At 39.1% G+C, this 21,025-nt stretch overlaps 1 protein-coding gene across 1 annotated transcript in view; it reads left to right on the forward strand.

The window, feature by feature from the left end:
- LOC126203764 (regulator of microtubule dynamics protein 3-like) overlaps positions 1-21,025 on the forward strand; it is an 80,061-nt gene that overhangs the window by 26,588 nt on the left and 32,448 nt on the right. The window contains exons 3-4 of the mRNA XM_049938132.1: positions 3,780-3,891; positions 19,988-20,202. Of these exons, the coding sequence (XP_049794089.1) occupies positions 3,780-3,891; positions 19,988-20,202 (327 nt within the window). The remainder of the gene's footprint in view (positions 1-3,779; positions 3,892-19,987; positions 20,203-21,025) is intronic.

Consider the following 21,025-nt stretch of genomic DNA (forward strand, 5'->3'; position numbering starts at 1 on the left):
AAAAGCATCCCAGCCAGTGGTCACTTTCACAACATTTCTTAGCAGAGATTATATAGTATTTGCATGAACAAAATTATAGACAAAAATAAATGGAAGACTTTTTTAGCAGATTTTATTAAAATCGGTCTTTCTAAGATGCTTGAACAAATGTTAGTGTAGCTACTTTTCAGACTGAAAGGTCCTACCAATAATGGTTTTATTTAAATTTTGTTATATTAACCCATCCAGTGGCTGAAAGGTTCTACAAATAATGGTTTTATTTACATTTTGTTATATTAACCCATCCAGCTAGCCGTGCATGTTAAAATGCTGCTTCCAGGTCGAGAAGGTGTGCCGGCCTCTAATGAAATCTGCCTGATGGATTAATGATGTACTTATGTGAGCCATCCATCTCGTATGCGGTTTTGAAAACTCCTGCATGCTTTCATACGAATCATACTATGTGCAGACATCAGGGTAAGTGTAGTTTGTCCCAGGAGGTAACAGGGCGGCACGAGGAAGGGCGTTTGGCCACCCCGTAAATTAACTGTAATCCAAAATCTGTTCATAACTGTGCCGACCGTGCGCAGATGCGGAACAAAGGCACAAGAAAAAGATAATTCACATTTTGCAATATTTGTGTGTCCTTTCCAATGCAGTACTGACATCACCCATCAGGCATGAACCAAGATGATGGAGGTAATACATGCTTGAAGTTGAGGTCTAATACCTCAAAATTTGTTGTGCAATGTTAATGAACTAAATTGTGATTGGTGTCAGATTCGTTTTGGTTTTATACCATTGTTTCACATATTCATGGTAGGATTAACACAAAAATATTTGAAACTTTTTGGCAGATAAGTGTGTGACAGACCGGTGCTCAAACTGAGAACCTTGCCTTTGCAGGTAGTCCTCTTATTGACTTAGCTATTGGGGGCAAAACTCGTGACCTGCCCTCACAATTTCACTTCTGTCAGTGCCTCTCTATCTAGCAAATCTCGCAGAAGCTGTCCTGCACCTCAAACACAACTAGCACTCCTGGTAGACAGGGTACCTCTATCACTAAACAGCATGCTTCATGGTACACAGTCTCTGTTGCTGGCTGCCTGCCTAACAGCTTTTAGGGGATCCAAACATTTGTCATTAAGAATTGTAAACTTGTGTTACAGGTTTAACACAGCGAGACAGGTGCTCCAGCAAGATACAGTTTACATTTTGTGAGGCAGTGTAACTCACTGAGCAGAAATTACCTACATTATATTTGTCCAATATTTGAGAATGAGAGCGCATACTGATTTCCAACAAACTTTACGTACAATTTGAAATTGTTTTAGAAACATTTTGTCCCTTACATCCTTAGTATCAGATATATGACACACCAACTCATTCGTAAAGTAATCAGTTATTTGAAAGTATTTATTCATAGGAGTTAGATTCTTTAATGAATTATGTGCTGCGGCTTTATTGGTTGTGGACAAAATGGAAAGGGTAGATTTGTATTCAACATAGAGGAGGCACTGAATCGCAAACAGGCTCTACGAAAAAAATACTAGAAATATTCTTTCCATAGCACCTGCCTGAGACTGAGTGCCTGCTCTGTGTGGTGGACAACAATCTATGCTTTCCACATTGTTGCTACCTAAAATGTAAGTATTGTGTGTGGACCAAGGAATGTGTGCCTGCAGCCCCACTGCTTAATAATATGGAACATCAGTTGTATTTTAATTTGTACTACACTTTGTGCACTGTGTGGTCATTATTTCCACAGTTTCTCTGTCCTCTTACATGAGAATATTGACAAGCACTGGATACATGCTTTACTTTATTTTATTATGTTTTTTAATAAATATTAATATATAGTGATCGGTAGACAAGGTCAAAAAAACCATAACTTTGAAACAAAAAAATTATGAGCCCCACGAGGTGTTGTAGCAACAGGAATGGAATTTTTTTTTTTTTTTTTCTGAAAATGATCATATATTATAATGGATGAATATAGTCTCAAGTATTTGCACGCAGTAAGTTACGCTGACTGAAGACATATTCTCAGTTTCTAACCGTTATGCTTGTCTTACTGTCCTGAACATTTCACTTAAGATTATACCTCTTGCTGAGCAGATTATGTCTGCATTTTAAACTTTTTAGTTGGATCACTAATTATATGAAATACTGAAAATAAAAATTTTGCTGCTCTGCTGGAAGCTGTTCGGTAGGCAACCTGCAGTGGGGCCAGTGTTCCCTGTCCTAGGATAGTTGCCCAGTGACACAGATGCCTCTGCTCTTAAATAAATTATCATAACCCATTTTTCTGACAGCCAGATGAATCCTGTGTTTTGTAGCTCTGTATCTATTTAACTCTGCATTTGGCCAATCTCTGATCACTTTCAATTCAGAAATGATTTGGATCCATTGCAACTTAAACAATTCCTTCATCGGAACAATTCCTTCATCGTTTGATGAAATATATATTTTAGCTCCATGTTTAGCTCCATTGGGCCTTATTGAGTCTATTTTATTTTATTCATTTATTTTCCTCTCGAAAAATTTATTAAAGGCAAATGTGTTGCTCCTCTCAGTGAATTCTACTAATGTATGGCCTGACCTCAGTCATTCCTGCTATAATGTCCAAAGTTATCTGCTGAAATATCATTTTTCCTGCTCAGTTTTGCATTAAAATCATTATCATCCTGTAGCTAGTTTGTCATTGGCCAGTTTCTGTAAAAGTTCTTTCCTAATGCTGTTTCTTCCTGAAAATTACAAGTATGTTTACTGTAGAAATGTCCTAAATGTAGCATGCTTGTATGTTGTTAGACGAATTAATGAACTCTGTTTATGTCAGGGAATAGTATTTTTGCGGAAAGAGTTTGAGTTCAAGTGGTTATTTAATCTCATAACAGTAACAGTACTTCAAAGATATGAGTTCAAGCAGTTATTTAATGTTATAATGGTAACAATGTTTCAGATAATTCAGTAATGAGTTGTAGTTCGAAATCGTTCGGTGTTGGAAGAATATTATGTAACTGGATAACAATACAAATAGCAGCATATGGCTGGACTTCATGTTACAGACAGAACATTTTATTCTTGATTACTTCCTGGAATACCCTACTCTGTGAATTGTTTTGTTCTGTACCTAACCATCTGCACCTTTACTGTTGATGTCATAAGACAATTTAGTTGTGTAAAACCAAAGAATGTCAATACCATCTTCTCTAATAACTTTATAACAAACTATGCTCATTTTTGTTGGTTGTGTGTGATTAGTTTCTTTCCAAACTGTTACACAAATTTTTCATAATAAAAACATATGTTTGCTTGTTCTAATCAAGACTGCTGAATTTATGGTAGACTTCTGTCATGCCTAATGTACAGTCCCTTAGTTGCCTTAAGAAACTTTAGTTGGAGTTCCATCTAGTTGTAGTTCCAGATTTTGCTTTATGTAACAGTGTCACTCAACACAATAAGGGATATCAGTCTCATCATGTAACCAAAGAAGAATTCTGTAATGACCTTGTGAGGTGATAACTGAGCAGCAAGAAATACCAGTGTATTATAGCCAGAGTGACATAGCTCAGTAATTTATGTTCTGATGACTACCTGCAGCAATGGCCAAAATGTAGTGTTGTACAATACAGTTGCAGATTTGTTTCCCTCAAACACACTCCTGCACAAGGAGCTTACATGTACACAAGGGATTTTCTTGATCTGATAGGTTTGCAGTGACTTGTATGTTGACAGCGTCAGTGATTTGTGTACTCCATTTGTATTTCTTGAACCTGATGTGAAGTTGTCGGTTCCAGTACTCCGAGGAGCCCGAGCTGCTGTGGCGGCTCGCGCAGGCATCGCACGCCCTGACAGCGACTATGGAGGATGCAGTAACTCCTGAAAGGAAGAAATCCATTATACAGAAGGGTCAGCAACAGTAAACATCACTTTTTTTTTGTATTGGTTAGTCATTTGCAAGGCTTCATATCCCTGGCTTTTTCCTTACATCAGACCCCCCCCCCCCCCCACTCTCTCTCTCTCACTCTCACTCTCTCTCTCTCTGTGTGTGTGTGTGTGTGTGTGTGTGTGTGTGTGTGTGTGTGTGTGTGTGTTCCTTGGCATAAAAAGTCATTTTCTTACTATCATCCCTAAGAATCTGCTTATGAAACAATAAGTTGTGGAGTTATGTGGAGAAACATGAAGAGGAACATTGAAAATGGAAATGAGCGTTTGGCGTCATTGGCCGGGAGGCCCCTTATGGGGCAGGTCCGGCAATCTTGGTGCAGGTCTTATTACATTCGACGCCACATTGGGCGACCTGCATGCCAGATTGGGATGAAATGATGATGAAGACAACACAACACCCAGTCCCTGAGGGAGAAAATCCCCAACCCAGTCAGGAATCTAACCCGGGCCCCTTAGGTCAGCAGTCTGTCATGCTGACCATTCAACTATCGGGGCAGAAAAGAGGAACATTAGTCTTGTAATGCAAACCAGACAACTTTTACTTTTTTTTTTTTTTTTTTTTTTTTTTTTTTTTTTTTTTTTTTTTTTTTTTTACAGCTGATCCATAAAATTTATGGAAATTGCAGCATTTTATGGATAGACGGTGTCATTTTACGACTTCACAGACAAAAATTTTCAACATTAACATTCGATAATCATCCCACTTCCATACAATTGATAGTTTGCGTGGGTCAAAGACAAGTCTACAATAGTCGATAACCCATTCGTTGATATGACTGGTACTTTAACCTGTGATATTTGTGTCATCATTGGAATTGAATTTAATGCCGGGATAACAGTTCTTCCATGTGAATCTTACATGTCGCCAGGGTCTACTCCACAAATTCTCTGTTCCGCTCTGTTTGCTTGTTGTGATTTAACTCCTATTGTTTGACCATGAGTGGATCAATTACATTCATTCCACATATGTGTGTGTTTTACTGTGTGCATATTCTTTGTTCATTAGGTTGACATCATGTTCATTTAATTGTTTAAGACTTTGTGTGCTTTGACATGTTTCAATGAAGTGTTTGACTGCCTTTAGTATTTATGTTGTAATTTTATGTTATGTTCAGTGAGCCAGGATGTTTCAATACATATCGATACATTTGTTCTTGAACATTTTCGTACGCTATATTCCTATTGTAGGATTCATGAATAAATCCAACATGAAACAGTACTTCAAGATATTTAAAGAATCATAGTCTGTTGATTTTCCGTGCATATTAAAATCAAGAAAGGGAGAAAAATTTGTCTTTTGCGTGGTATGTGAGTGTGAAATTAATATTGCAAATGGTGGAAGAAACGATATAAGTAATCATGTAAAATGCGTTAAACATGGAAGTCATGTTAAATTGGTGGAAGATAACAAACATGGAAGTCATGTTAAATTGATGGAAGACAACAAGAAAAGCAACACCTTTTTTGCCAAGCCTGGAAAGATTGACAATGACGTAAGTAGGATCGAGTGTCTGTTTACTTCCTTTTTGCTGGGACACAGTGTGCCTCTAAATGCGGCTGCTCGTGTTGGTACTTTATTTAAGGTGATGTTTCCCACATCAGAAGTTGCCAAGAAATATAGCTGTGGTTGCACGGAAGTGACATGTATTGTAAATAAAATGGCAAAAAATGTGCCATCTGAAGTTGTTAAGTGCCTTCAGAAGGGACCATTTTCTTTGGCAGTGGATGGAAGCAAAGATATGGATGACAAGTTGTATCCTGTTGTTGTCACATTTTATGATATTGCACCGGAAAAAGTAGTGAGCACTGTGCCATCCATACCAATGTTACACAGGGACTCAACAGGGCAAAACATAGGTAACCTGACGTTATCACAGCTGAATTCTAATAACATACCAATTGAAGACTGTGTGGCTTTCGGCTCCAACAATGGTCCTGTTATAATAGAACAAAGAAATGGGGTTTCAGCAGTTCTGAATAAAGTTCAACCAGGTAACTGCTATCATAGGTTGCATTTCTCACCTGATTAATCTAGCCGCTGAAAAAGGTGCTAGGAGATTACCACTTAAAGTGGATGAGGTTGAAAAGTTTAAGTTATTAGAGAAGAGTGCTGAGAGAAAAGAATGCCTGCAGAAATCCCAGAACTTGCACAATAAAGAGGCAAAGAAAATTCTGAAGCATGTATGTACCAGGTGGTTATATTTGGACAGATGTTTGGGTAAACTACTGGACCTGTGGGATCTGCTTCTTTTTTTCTTCAAGGAGGAAGTAGTATTATGTGCCCAAAACATTTCCACAAGCTTGACTTCCTTAAGAATAACTAGTGTTGAGCAAAGTTGATCCAAAGAGTGTCAGGAGAAGAGAATTCTTGATTCTGCTACTACATATGCCCCTAAAAGAAAAGTGTATTCTTCTGTGACAAAGCCATCCTAAAAAGTAAGACTTCTGCTACAACATATGAAGAAAAAATGTTTGTTCCTGTCCTCAGGTGACTATTCATGTGTTTGATAAATTCAATATTGCCCTTCAGACTTCTTCCTCACAAGTTCACTTTTTATTAGAACTTCCAACGGATTTGCTAAAGCAGTTGTTCATCAAGTTTGTTAAGCCCAAAATTGTCCAAAGCTCCTCATTGCTTGAAGTTGAGTACAACTTGATTCAAAATCAAGGAAGTGACAATGAGTTAGTTATTGGCATTCAGACTTCAAACGTAGCAAATGGTCTCCGGAATAGAGCTAAACGCCTTTTGTTTTCATCAACTTTGTACTGCCTGTGCCTACAGCATCCACAAGTTTCCACTCAAGTTTCACGCTCAAGTTGCTAGGTTAGACAAAATTGAAAATGGGTAGTTTTCTTCCACATGTCTAACTACAGACAAGGTGGTGAATGAGCTTCAGACACAGTTCACAGCTATCCAGGTAGATGACACTTTGGCTGCAAATCAAGATGCTGCAAGTGATTCTAGTTGGGCACAGATATCAAGAATTTGTGGAGCCAATGGACTTCTCAAGTATAACCAAATTTCTAGAGTAATGCTCTCTCTCTCTCTATTCGCGCTATACTCCATAGCAGTGCAGAATGTGAACATGCTTTCAGCCTTGTGAAGAAAAATAGAACAGAGTTCAGATCATCCATGTCCAATGAATATCTGGAGGCTATTTCTATCTGGAAGACTAAGAGTCCTGGTCCCTGCTATGATGAAACTTTTTCTCAAGACTTTTTGCAGGAAGCTAAAAAGGCCACAACTATGACTAAGTCGAACTAGCGTGTGATCTGCAGTGTGTATAAATTATTTCTTGCCTGTGTTACATTAAACAAGTTTCATTGTGTAAAGGCTTTTTCAATCACCGCATATCTGCTTAATTTATCATGCAAGTCCTGTTATGTATGCTCCAAACCAATATTCACCACATCTGCTGTTGTTTAACATGGATTTCTTCTGGATTGTTATGTTCATCTACAAATCATTGGCCTAGACATGATTTTATCAAGGTATCCTGTCTACAGCATGAATTATTGTATTTTGTAGCTCAGAAGTAGTATTATTTTCGTCAAGGCAGGGTATGTTGAAAATCGTTTAGATTTTTGTCATGCGTGAGTTTTGAGTGATGGCCCTTTTCCAAAGTTGGCACGTATGGTAATGTTTGTTGCCCTGTCGTGGCTACTTCTGGCACACTCTCCTAGGGGGCTCGCCACTCTTTGGTGAATATGTGCTTAGCTACTGCAGGTCTCCAGCCTTTGCAGCATTGCCTCCTCTTTCTGTGCTGCAAACCTACATTTCAACTATCTCTTACCTCCTCTGACTTTCCATCAGACACTCCCTTTGATGCAGACCCTGCCAGGACTTGGTTGACAATTTTAGTCTTGATTTCTAATTTCACTCCTGGTACTATCTTCACCTTCCATTAATGATTATATGGTCCCCATAATTTTACAAAAGTGCATGTTGTGCAGGTGAGGTTACACACTGTGGTGTATGCTCTGCTTCTGTGCCCATCCACCCTGGCACCTTTCCTTCCTGTTGTCATAGTACACCCAAAGCCCAGCACGGTAGCCAGTTCATTGTGGGGGCGTCGTAAAGTACCTGCACAATGGTATCCCCCCTGGAGCATGCAGGGATCACACTGTAAGTGCCTGCGCTGCACACTCCCCGTGTATGTCATGGAGTATGTGCCCATCATGACTGGGGCACAGGGATTCCCAGCAACAGATTATTGGGCATGGGGAAGGCGTCGTTCAGAGTGGGTAACACCATGGCGAATAGTTTGCACATGATGCTACTTAAACTTTCTCCCTCTGGTGGTCACACAGCCCTAGAAGTCTCTTCAAATGGAAAGACCTTATACGATGCAGCAAAGTACATTTGCAATGCATTCCCATCTCTTGCCATGCAGTGGGAGGAATGCAGGACTAAATGATGCGGAACAAAATCCTCCCCCTCCAATACCGGATATGTACCAGGACTGACAGGGACACCTTTTCACCAACAAAGCCTATATTTTTTGTGGTAAACATTGAAGACAAATATGAAGAAGTTGCAGCCATGTCTAAGATGAAGATTGGTTCCCTCATTATTAAACCTCATTATTAAAATATCATCTGCCCAGCCACAGGCACTGCTCTCTTGTGAAAAATTGGGTGACATTCCCATGACGGGCCTTTCTGGTGCTTCCACTTCACCCAATTCAGGAGCATTGGCTCCCCACTTGCCAGAGACAACAGTCCCTGACCCCCAGCCAGAGGCACGCCATCTTCCTCTGGCTTCTCTAGCTCCTTCCACATTTCCTGCTGGCCCACAACCAGACGCCAGCTTCCGGCTGAAGTAACCACAGGCTGCTGGCTTTTAGACTTCTCGTTCTTCCTTTCTCCCTGAAACCAATGCGGGAAAACATTCTCTGTCCACCTCTTTTAAGGAGAGGGAGGACAAGAAGTAGTACTCTAAGATCAGGGTGTGTACGCTCCAGGACAACCGTGAAATCCGGGAAAAACTTGGGAATTTTCTTACAATTCCAAGAATTTTTCATTGTTTGTCTTGATTGAAATTTTTGTCATTTTGACTGGTAAGAACTAATAGACTAACAAAGAATTTTACTGTATCACACTACTGCAGAATAGTACTGCAGCAATAAAATGTAAAAAATGGAATAAAATCAAAATAAAACTTAAGTTGGAAAGGAAATGCACCATTTACAGCAGCAAAACACAGTGCACACACAAGCGCCTGCCTAAAGCAAAATGTGTCAAAGGCTTTAGGATGAAGACAATAGAATACTTCATAACAGCAAACTACTTCTGGTGAGTGTGGCGTCATAACTGTTTCATTAAGTTTGTTTTGAACAATGCCAGTGGGCTCCTGCACATGCGCTATTGAGTTGTATATGAGCAGTACCTTCCACTTCTGGCTACTTGAAGTGTGACTGCAGCAATAGCAAGAAGCGGTCATGCTACCCAGAAAAATTTTTATGGCGTGCCTAAGTTGTCAGATTCACGTATGTGCGGAGCAGTCTGGGTTGTAGTGGGGAGAGGGATAGTGACCCGTGTTTATGTTTAGTGATTTTGCTGCTTAACCTCATTTACAGTTCACACATCAAATGAAAACAAAACAGATTCCTGTGGCCGGGAGCTATCAAGTGAATTAAAATACAGGCACATAATTATGGAAGGTTAAAATATGTTGTTACTTTCAGTTTTCTGATTTTATTTTATTTCCACATTTTTGGCAGTCAAGCATTAATCACCTTGCACAAGAAAAAAGTTATTTTTCTCGGTTTGCTAAATAAAAGTGGCTTTTATTAATCTTTTCCGTAGATGCAGTCAATTTATAAGAAACAAAATGTTCCATTCCACACTATTAGCTAGTTTTAACTGTTCACTGAATGTCAAGTGCACATTTTCATCTTTTGGCATGTATGGAATTACGCCATAATAAAGAACCTAACATGAGACAATACAGTACTGGTATTCCAAGGAAATTTGCATTCCAAAAAGCACACTAAAAAACTTAATGTCAGGTTAGGGCCTACTTCATTGTAAATCAGGACTTATGAAAGTGTCCTTTAAGCCGAATTATGCATTTTAGTATAGTTTATGAAATTCCTGTGATCTTGGAGTATCCTCTGATGTCCTATTTCTTTTATGGCTTCATGTAAGAACTCTTAATGCTATATGTGTACAAACATACGGGCTTCATGCATCATTGGAGCAGCCCACGCGCAGTAACACCTGTTTTCTGGTGCTCTCTGGCACCTGCTGAAACGAACCCCTGTCAAAAAGGTCAAGGGAAAATATTGTGAACGGCTCTTTGAAAAGATTTGTTTTCAAAGGAAATTTCCTTTTACAGAAGATGAATTATGTTGCGTATGAGAATGTGCAATGAATTTCTTAAATAACAGAGAATTTGACTCTCATTTAAAATTAACACTTTGAGTACCAACCGCTTGGTATAAGACCAGACATTAATGTCATTGTTTAAAATTTTACTGGCACATTTGTGTGATGTATGCAAAAGCTTAGCTTTTCTTGCAGCTTATTAATCTTCAAGATCAATATTATTCATGAAAGCTTAGCTTTTCTTGTAGCTACTCTATGTACATCAATGTAAACCAATAACTTTTCCTACTAGTGTGTTAATGTTTCTATTGGCTGACTACATCACGTTTCCTATGCTCTGAATATCTGCTGTCATTGGCTGCCGAGATTATGTGACATGAGCTATGATTGGTGTACAAAAGCACGTTGCAATGTTTCAGAAATTAATGTGCAGTGTGGGGTGGAATTCAAATTCATACTCTCATAATACGAAAAAAGCAGCGTACATGTTTCTGTACATGAAAGATCTTATCAAAACGCATTTTTACCCCTAGTTTTGTTTTCGAAAATGCCGGGAAGTTCTACGCCGGTATATAAAACGTTTACAATTCAAAGGATTGATGTTTTTACTGTTCCGAGGGAAACTACTGTCGCTTATCATGGAAAAAGTGTATTTTAACCTTGGAAGAAGTGTATTTTAACTTGGGAAAAAGTGCGTTTTTAACCAGGAGATCCGGGAATTTTTTTCTTGTCCTTGTGTACACCCTGAAGATGAACGAAACTCTGGTGGCCTGCACGCCACTGGACTCTGCATGTACTGCTTCTGCGCCCAAGGTGGAGATCCTCTGAGACACCAGATTGTGTCAGTCCTGCCCCCTCGTGGTTGCTTCATGCCCCCACAGTATTAAAGACCCTCTTACCCCTCCAATGGAATTGTAAAGGATTTTTCCACCATCCGGCCGAACTATGACACCTTTTAAGCACATACACGACATTGTGTATTCCCATCCAGGAAACATAGTTTCCAGCAACTCGGATCCCAGCCCTTTGTGGCTGCTGAGGCCATTTTTAAAAATCATACCAACTATGAGGACCTTGTGCCTCTTGATACCATAGGAGGCTATGGCTGTGCGGGTATGGGCACATGAGGACTTTATCATCTGTAATGTGTACATCTCATCTCACTCTCTCTCTCTCTCTCTCTCTCTCTCTCTCTCACACACACACACACACACACACACACACCAGATTCATCTTTCTTTAGGCTTCATAATCTTGTAATCCCACACTTGAATTACATGAGACAAGAAAATGCACAATGACATTAACTGGCGTAGTCGATAGAGTTTATGTGACTGTTGCCCCATGGCACACTCCAAGAGTGGGATTGGTGGTGTATGCAGGACAGACAAAGCAGTGGGAACTCAGTAAATCAGCTCATCTGGTAATGGCGTCTTGGTTTAATGATGAAATATCGTGACACTTTATGTTCAATGTTACATCCAAGAATTTTTCCTTCTGCAAAAGTATGGCTTGGTATGAATCCTACTAGCCCACAGTGCTTGTGGATTTTGACCATCTTCATTAATCAAGGCATTCCCAAGAAGCTGTTATCTGATTGTATACATTATTTTGTGTGCCATGTTATTTGGTGCTAAATCATAGTGTCTCCTGAGGTCTGTGTCAGTTTTGTGAGATCAGCCTTTGTATGGACCGCATGCTCTATATTAAATGCCACGGGATGTGTCGGTGGTTAGCTCCATGTGACTTAGTTTCAGATTCCTTTTTTACATGCTTGCCATGGGTTATAGACTCTTAATCACTGACTAGTCTTTGTCAGCCTTCAGATATGAAAATGTTAATTAATAAACTTATGTGACAATCCAACAGAATTGTCTCCACCAGAATAGTCTTTTCTTCTCATCCCATGCGGTAAGTCTCCCTTGTCCCTCGGTTCTGGGTGACTTTGCTGAAATCCAGTCCTTTTTCTTCAGCCCTCCTCTTTCCCCTTCGAACCTTCTGCCTGAAGAAGGGCCCATTGGCTCCAAAAGCTTGCCTGATTATAACCTTCTTTTATGTGTGTGTTCTTCCGCCGCTTGTTGAGTAGATTTTTTATCTACACAATTAAATTATTTTGTCAAATATTGGTTGTTTTTGTTGCTATATTAATCCAACAGTATTGTTACATAGCTCTAACGAGGAGGGGGGGGGGGAGAGAGAGAGAGAGAGAGAGAGAGAGAGAGTACTCTTCCAGCACCAAAACAGCCTTTTTGTGCATTTTTTAACCTTTGTATGTCACACATCATTTAATAATAGCATTTACACATGTGACAGTGAGTTGTTTCTTTTGTCCCAAATGTCATGTAAGACATTTGTATAATTTATCTGCATTCAACCAACCGTAACTTGCAGAATTTTCATCACTTGTTCATGTATACCAGGCATGGCAACCTCTTGGTAAGCCACAAGCATGATTCGTGTATTTGCTTAAGCTTGGGGGCCATGTTATTATGTGACACTGCAGCAGTGGTCTTAGCACATGAAGTCAAAACTATGGCACCCATTATGTTAACACACATGGGTTAAGGTATGAATGGTACCCCTTTCTCGTTATGCCACACCAACAAAATTATGCCTCAAAACATGCATTTTTAAGAGTACATTTATTTTATGTTCACCCCATACTCAGATGTTTAGATTTATTTCCACATATGAACACTGTTTCTTTACTTATGACATTTTACAATAGTTGTCTTAAAAACTTCGTTGAAAATTCTGCAGTGGCTTGCTCCTTCTCCCGTGAATTTCTTCCATGGTCTGGATCTGGCCTGTGGGCTGCCCATTGCCCACTAGTGTTTTAGACATTCAAGTAGTTGTTGCAAGTGTCCAATAAATTTAAAGATTTTTTTCTTTTTACCCAGAGTAGTACCTTTTCCAAACACAATGTTGCACTCCTGCTCATTAAGTTTATCATTTAATGCAGTCATAATTTTGTGATTTCTCTCCTTTTCAGCCCCCAATTCTTATTTGATACTCTCTAGCTCCCTTCCAGTCACTTGGTGCTGTTTGGGAAAATCTCAGTTCACATCTTCAAATGTTTCCATTACCACATCAGTTAATTCAGTTGTAAATTTTGGCATATTTTCACACTCTTTTGCATACCTTATTCTTGTTCTTGATTAATCTTTCCAGTTTCGTGATTGTTACTTCAGTTCTGTCTGTTTATGATTATTTCTTTCAATGGTAACTAATATTGTCAGTAATACATCATTATTAGTTGCCTGCATAACTGTGTCATCTCATGTGTCAGTTACACATTCATACGTTGCAGACATCACTACTGAATTGTCTGTTACACTATTATGATCATCTGCCACCAGTCCAGATTCATTGTCATACAACCAACAATCTAAAATTATGATCACTGTGTATATATCACTTGATACTAACTGCATCTTTCAGTGATCTTCCTCCATTAACATTGACTGTCAGTATAATAATAGTCTACTATTGAATACTTTCACCGTCGCTTACTAATGAATAACTGTCAAATCTTCATTTCATTTGGACACCTGCCAGTCTCAACTGGGCACTTGCCAGTCATCTTCAGGTGAGCCATAGAAGACTTTGATGGCTTACCTGAAGATGACTGGCAGGTGTCCAATTGAAATAACGTGGAATGAAGTTTACAACAACCAGCTGCAATCCCAAAATGTCGTAGAATGGTTTAATCATGTAGTACAATGATAATATCAAATTTTAATGATGCACAACTGTGCTTTAGGCTCATGACTGTAGGAGTTAGGTTACTGCATTCTAAAATTATGAAGTCCAGGCTTGCCTAACAGCTGGTGTTTATTAACTATAAACATTTTTTGTTTTGGTGGTGTAGCAGCTGCTGTGGTTGCAGACTACATTATGGGAATTCAGGTCCACCTGTTATGCAAACAAGTGTTCTTTTTAAATCCCCAAACACATTACAGTATCAGTGGGTACTTTTATTCAGTTCTTATCTTGTAGCATGTTCGATTCTGTAGGATGGTTTTTGCATTATTGTTTACTGGTAACCTGCCATCTGCAACAAGACAACTTTAGTTATGCAGCTTTTGGTAGCAATGTTGGCCTGCAAACATACAGGGTGATTCCATGATGATGATACAAACGTACGAGGATGCTGTTCGAGAGTAATGTATGAGTTTGAGGTAAGGGACCGTAGTCCAGAAACAATGGAGTAGAAAGGTGCAAGTGAAAATCCACTAAATTTTTGCCTTAGCCTCATGCAATGTTCAAACTAAGTACCCTAACATGTGAAGCCTGATTATTGAGTACAGAATTCCTGCTGAATGCTCCCAAATACCATCAGATTATTTTCCCTGTTGATGGATTTGTAATGGCGTATGAAACTGAAAAATGTCAAGCCTACGGTGCAGTAACGATGAATTCCATTTACGTGCACAAGTTTTAGAATCTGTTACATTTTCAACAGTTGTTTAAAATGGCGTCCCCCAGCATCATTGCAGCCATGGCATCATCACACAAAGTTCTTTTGTAGCTGTTCTATTATATCCAGTGTTATTCAAACAGTGTTGCAAGCAGTGAGAATTCTTGGCAGGAGATCCTCTTCAGTCTTGACAGGCATTTCTTACACTAAACTTTTCGCAGCCACAAGAACTAATTAAGTAGGGTGAGATCAGTTGAATGTAGTGGCAATGAAACAGGACCTCCTCCTCTGCTTCTTCTCAGAGAATGTCTGATTTAGGTCTGTGTGAACCCTCAGTCCATAGTGAGATGGGGCACCATTTTGGAACTACAGCTATTGATGAATAACTAGTGGGATGTATTCCAGGAACCTGGTTAGTATCTTATAAGCACATTATACACTCACACATGTAAGTGAGGAAGAAGAAGAAGAAACAGGCGTAGTACATAATCACAGACACTGCCTGCTCACACGTTGACGTATATTCTGTGTTCTTGGTGCTTCACAGCTGTAGTGCGAGCATTCTCATGAGCTCAAACATGCCCACTGCCACGATTTAGCATTCCGTCCGGTGAAACAGGTTTCACCCGTGAAACGTACATAACTTGGAAAGTGAGGATCGACTGTAAGGTACTGAGAGAACCATTGGCTGAATACGACAAAGGTCCAGAGTCAGCAGAAGTCAAAACATGTGGACTCAAAAGTGGACTGCAAATGTTTAAAAGTTGGATTCGCAGAAGAGCAGTATTATATTATGAAATAATATGTGCTTGTGAACTGAACTGTCTCACTGGAAGTGGCAAGCTACCAATGTACTGTAAAGTATAGAGGGTCCTACAGAATCCAACATACTTAAGAATAAGAAATGAATAGAAGTATCCACTGATTATACTAGAAATGTGTTAAAACATATTTGAGCATTTAAAAAGAATAATTGTTTGCATAATAATTTATTCACAATGTTTCCAATAATTTATTCACAACATTTGGTCTGCAAGAAACACAAGAAAAAATGTTATCCCTTCATGCTACTACATTTCTGTGAAATAACAATTGATTAATGCTGCATACTCTCTTTTAAATTTCTCTATCAGAGGGCACCAGCATAATGTATCTTGCAGCTTCAGAAATACTGGTAATCTATAAGAACCCAGTACTTCCATGACTTTTTACATTGACACGCTTTTGTAGACTATCTGCGATTTCCAGTTACATTACTGCAGTGGTGGCCATCACAAGGCACAACTTCAGACACAGTTCATTCATAATCATTCAGCACATTAATATAAATTATGTGGGAGTTACAAGAACTGTGTGATGAATTGTGTAGCCACAACAGACCTATGAAATATGCATTTCCGACACCTCAGTGTGACCTCATTAGTTAAACCCAATGATGCCTCCAAAACTGGAGAAATCCACCCTGTGACACCCTGCTATCAGTATCAGTTGCATCGACACAAACAAGGATGGAGAGAAGTTGTGATGGCCAGTGGTCCGTACAGGGTCAGTACCTTCCTGATGCTGTTTCAAGGCACTGCGCTGGTTGGTGTACAGTCGATGCTTTAGGACTGCATATTATCTGGCAGCCTTGACTTCCACTTACTGAAAATCTAGAACAATTCATGGTGTCACTGTGTAGGGATTACCTTCTGAAGTAGTAGCGTACTGTGTGATTATGACCACCTGACTTATTTCGTACTCCTATTTTACCATGCTGTCCTGATTATTGTCAATGTTTAAATCTATGTTACATGGTGCAGAATTTGATAAAAAAAAGTCAGTGTACTATGTCCATGGAATTGTTAAAATAACCTTAGCTGTGCAATGCTACTTGTTAAAAGTACACTGTTAAAATATCCTGAAAGTAAAGAGAGAAAAAAAGTATGCATCTGTTTCAATTTTTGTTGGTCCTTTGTGTCCCTTCCTTTTCCTTCTTTCTTCTGCACCACTGGCCATTAAAATTACTACACCACGAGGATGACATGCTACAGACGCGAAATTTAACCGACAGGAAGAAAATGCTGTGATATGCAAATGATTAGCTTTTCAGAGCATTCACACAAGGTTGGCACCTGTGGTGAAACCTACAATTTGCTGACATGACGAAAGTTTCCAACCGATTTCTCATACACAAACAGCAGTTGATCAACATAGCCTGGTGAAATGTTGTGATGCCTCGTGTAACGAGGAGAAATGCGTACCATCACGTTTCCGACTTTGATAAAGGTCGTATTGTAGCTTATCGCGATTGCTGTTTATTGTATCGCGACATTGCTGCTTGCGTTGGTCGAGATCCAAAGACTGTTAGCAGAATATGAAATCGGTAGGTTCAGGAGGTTAATATGGAACACCGTGCTGGATCCCAATGGCCTCGTATCACTAGCAGTCGAGATGACAGGCATCTTATCCGCATGGCTGTAACAGATCGTGCAGCCACGTCTCGATCCCTGAGTCAAGAGATGGGGACGTTTGCAAGACAATAACCATCTGCATGAACAGTTCGACGACGTTTGCAGCAGCATGAACTATCAGCTCAGTGACCATGGCTGCGGTTACCCTTGACGCTGCATCACAGACAGGAGCGCCTGCGATGGTACACTCAACGACGAACCGGGGTGCACGAATGGCAAAACGTCATTTTTCCAGATGAATCCAGGTTCTGTTTACAGCATCATTATGGTCGCATCCGTGTTTGGCGACATCGCGGTGAACGCACATTGGAAGCGTGTATTCGTCATCACCATACTGGCGTATCACCCAGCGTGATGGTATGGGGTGCCATTGGTTACAAGTCTCGGTCATCTCTTGCTTGCATTGATGGCACTTTGAACAGTGGATATTACATTTCAGATGTGTTACGACCAGTTACTCTACCCTTCATTCGATCCCTGCGAAACCCTACATTTCAGCAGGATAATGCACGAGCGCATGTTGCAGGTCCTGTACGGGCCTTTCTGGATACAGAAAATGTTCGACTGGTGCCCTGGCCAGCACATTCTCCAGATCTCTCACCAATTGAAAACATCTGGTCAATGGTGGCCGAGCAACTGGCTCGTCACAATACACCAGTCGCTACTCTTGATGAACTGTGGTATCGTGTTGAATGGGCAGCTGTAATTGTAAATGCCATCCAAGCTCTGTTTGACTCAATGCCCAGGCATATCAAGGCCGTTATTACGGCCAGAGGTGGTTGTTCTGGGTGCTGATTTCTCAGGATCTATGCACCCAAATTGCGTGAAAATGTAATCACATGTCAGTTCTAGTATAGTATATTTGTCCAATGAATACCCGTTTATCATCTGCATTTCTTCTTGGTGTAGCAATTTTAATAGCCAGTAGTGTACCTTTCCCTTCTCTACTTCACCCAGCACCTCTTTTTTCATAGCTCCATACTGCCAGGTTTGTTTATAATATTTTGTCCGTATAGCAACAGCCGTAGTTACCTTAAACTTACCACTGTGACATACATCTTACTTGTTTAAAAAAAATTAGTATATACTTAATCCAGTTGTAATAAGATACAATGTTACATCCTTTATCAGACGACTTGTCTTCTATTCCTGACCACTTGCTTTCCTCTTTAATCTTGTGAAAATATTTGTTGTTCTGACCACTGAATTAGGAAGTCTTATTTCTTTCATCCAGTTTGTCTTAAGCCCTTGCAAAACTGGAACAATTTGTAAAATGCAATAACTTTTTTAAATATGCATTAACAGTGTGTATACGCCCCAGGAAAAACCTAGGAATTTTTTAGAATTCTTGAAATTTTCTATTGTTTTAGTTTTCAGTTAAGTTTCTGTAAAACTGATACTGTAACAGAGTTTTACATTAGATCACTGCTGCAGATTAATGCTGTGACAATGAAACAAAAACGAGAGAATAACACCAAAATGATCATTACTTGCAAAGAAAATGTGCCATACACAACACCAAGACACAGTGCATACACATGCGTCTATCAATTGCAAAATGTGTCAGAGGCTTTAGGATGAAGGCTATGCAATACTTCATAAAACAAACTGCCATCTATGAGTGTGACATCACAACTTTTTGCATTTCTAATAGGTCATGGGAAAATATTGCAAATGGTGGTTTGAGGAGCATTACTTTCAAAGTAAATTTTCTTTTACAAAAGATGAATTATGTTACACATGAGGATGTGCAATGAATATCTTAAATCAAAAAGTGTTTGACTCTTATTCATAGCTTAACACTTCCAGGACTAATAACTTACACAGCCTTTTAGGCCATGATTTAAAATTTTACTGGCACATTTGTGTTTGATATGTCTTAAAGAGTAACACACAATAAAAAATATACAGCTTCAAGCTTAGTTTTTTGTATTTATTTTAATTCTTTTATAGATTCAAGTTATGTAATAACAATGGCAAAAAGAATAATTATCCTTCAAGGAAAAAATGGTACAACGTGAGTTCTCAAGCAGTTTCATATGTAATTGGCTTTCCTATTTAAAAGTCAAAGTCCTCAATGGAACATGCATTGAGCCCGGTGACCCATGAAATGTTAGGTGCACTGCAGTGAAATTTGTAATTGTATTTGTTAGAAGTATTCAGGTGTTGCAATTTAAGCTGTAATCATAGGATCCTGTCTAATGACATACTCAGAAAAAGGCAAAAAAAATTTTATGACCAATATATGTGGAAACTTAGGTTTTTTTTTTATGAAAAATATTATCTTCTAGTAGCCGTATTCCACAAAGTAAGAACACATACTATGGGCCATATTTTCCTGAATTCGAATAATCTGCAAGGCCACTGAGAGTCCTATACAGTCTCTGTTTCCATATCGTTGCATGAGCCTCACACTTCTGATATTTTGTGTTCTGTGTTCGGAAACTACTCGTGCTTTATTTGATGGAATTTGTATTTATACTTTTTATACAAAAATATGGAGCATTCCTATTGCCGTGCCTTAAGGAATTTTCTAAAAGTTTTTTTTTTTTTTTTTTTTTTTTTTTTTTTTTTTTTTTTTTTTTTTTTCTGGGAGTTTGTACACTTGTGTATAAAACTGTTACCGTTCAAAGGACTGATGAGTTTTACAGCTCCGAGGGAACACGTAACATGAAAAAAATGTGCTTTCATCTGAGGTATAGTGTAATAAAAAGTGCATTTTCAACTGGGAAGTCCGGGATGATTCTTTTTTCCCCCCATGTACACACCCTGATTAAGTTACCAAAAATTATCATTCTTCTTTAAAAACTGGGATTAGTTTTACATTTGTATGCAGAGCCTTAACTTTCCACAGGTTGTGAGCATGCAGAACGGGCAGTGAAGCTCAACCCATCTAGTTACGAGGCACACAAATGGTACGCCATCAATGTCGGTACCCGGGGACAGTTGTCGGGCCTCAAGGAAAAGATCTCCGATGGTATTCTTTTCAAGAAACACGTTGATGAAGCACTAAAACTGAAGCCAAATGATGGTTCATTGCATCATCTCTTAGGGAGATTCAACTTTGAGGTATGTTCCAGGAAAAGTGTGTGAACTCTCAATGAAGTTAGGTTTCTGATTCTGTTTGTTACGGAATTCTTAAGGGGGAAAACAAGTTATTAGTACCAGAAATAATATTAATGATCTTAAACTACATTAAATTCAGTGTAAAATTCCTTGGGGAGGGGGGGGGGGGGGAGTTGGTAGTTAGCAGTTGGATCATAAACTCAGATGGAGTTAACACACAGAATCAAAAAGAGTTGGCATATTTTGCATTTGCAATCTTCTTGTCTTTGTTTGGCAAAGTTTCTTGTACATCAATTTTTTAAATATAGAAACACAGGTAAACTAAATGGAGTATTTTATTTGGAAAAATTGTGCTCTACACAGATAATTGCCGATCTGGAAGACTCCATTTCAAGGCACTTTAGCTGTCTGCTCTCATACATCATTAATTTTGGTTCTTAGTGGTATTTTTGTCCCTTAACGTCAACCAGTTTTGATTGAATTGTTAATTACACTACCCAACGCCAGAATTACTTCCTCCAACTCTGCTACCTTGCAGAGGACTTATGGTTGCACACTTTGTTAGTGATAGTTCTAAAAAGGATAGATTGCTACTCAGCGTAAAGATGACTTGTTGAGTTGCAGAAAGGCATAACGAAAAGACTGTTACACGCTAAGTTTTCAGCCAATCAGAAAAGAAAGGAGAAAACGCACACATTCACACAATCGGACACACTTTGCGCATACATGACCGCTATCTTCAGCTGCTCTGGGCAGACTGCATTTGTTGCACTGAACAAAAGCGACAATTTGGAGTGGAGCATGAAAGGGGGAAGGTCTGGCAGTG

This window comes from Schistocerca nitens, chromosome 9, assembly GCF_023898315.1.
Source record: "Schistocerca nitens isolate TAMUIC-IGC-003100 chromosome 9, iqSchNite1.1, whole genome shotgun sequence".
NCBI classification, from domain to species: domain Eukaryota; kingdom Metazoa; phylum Arthropoda; class Insecta; order Orthoptera; family Acrididae; genus Schistocerca; species Schistocerca nitens.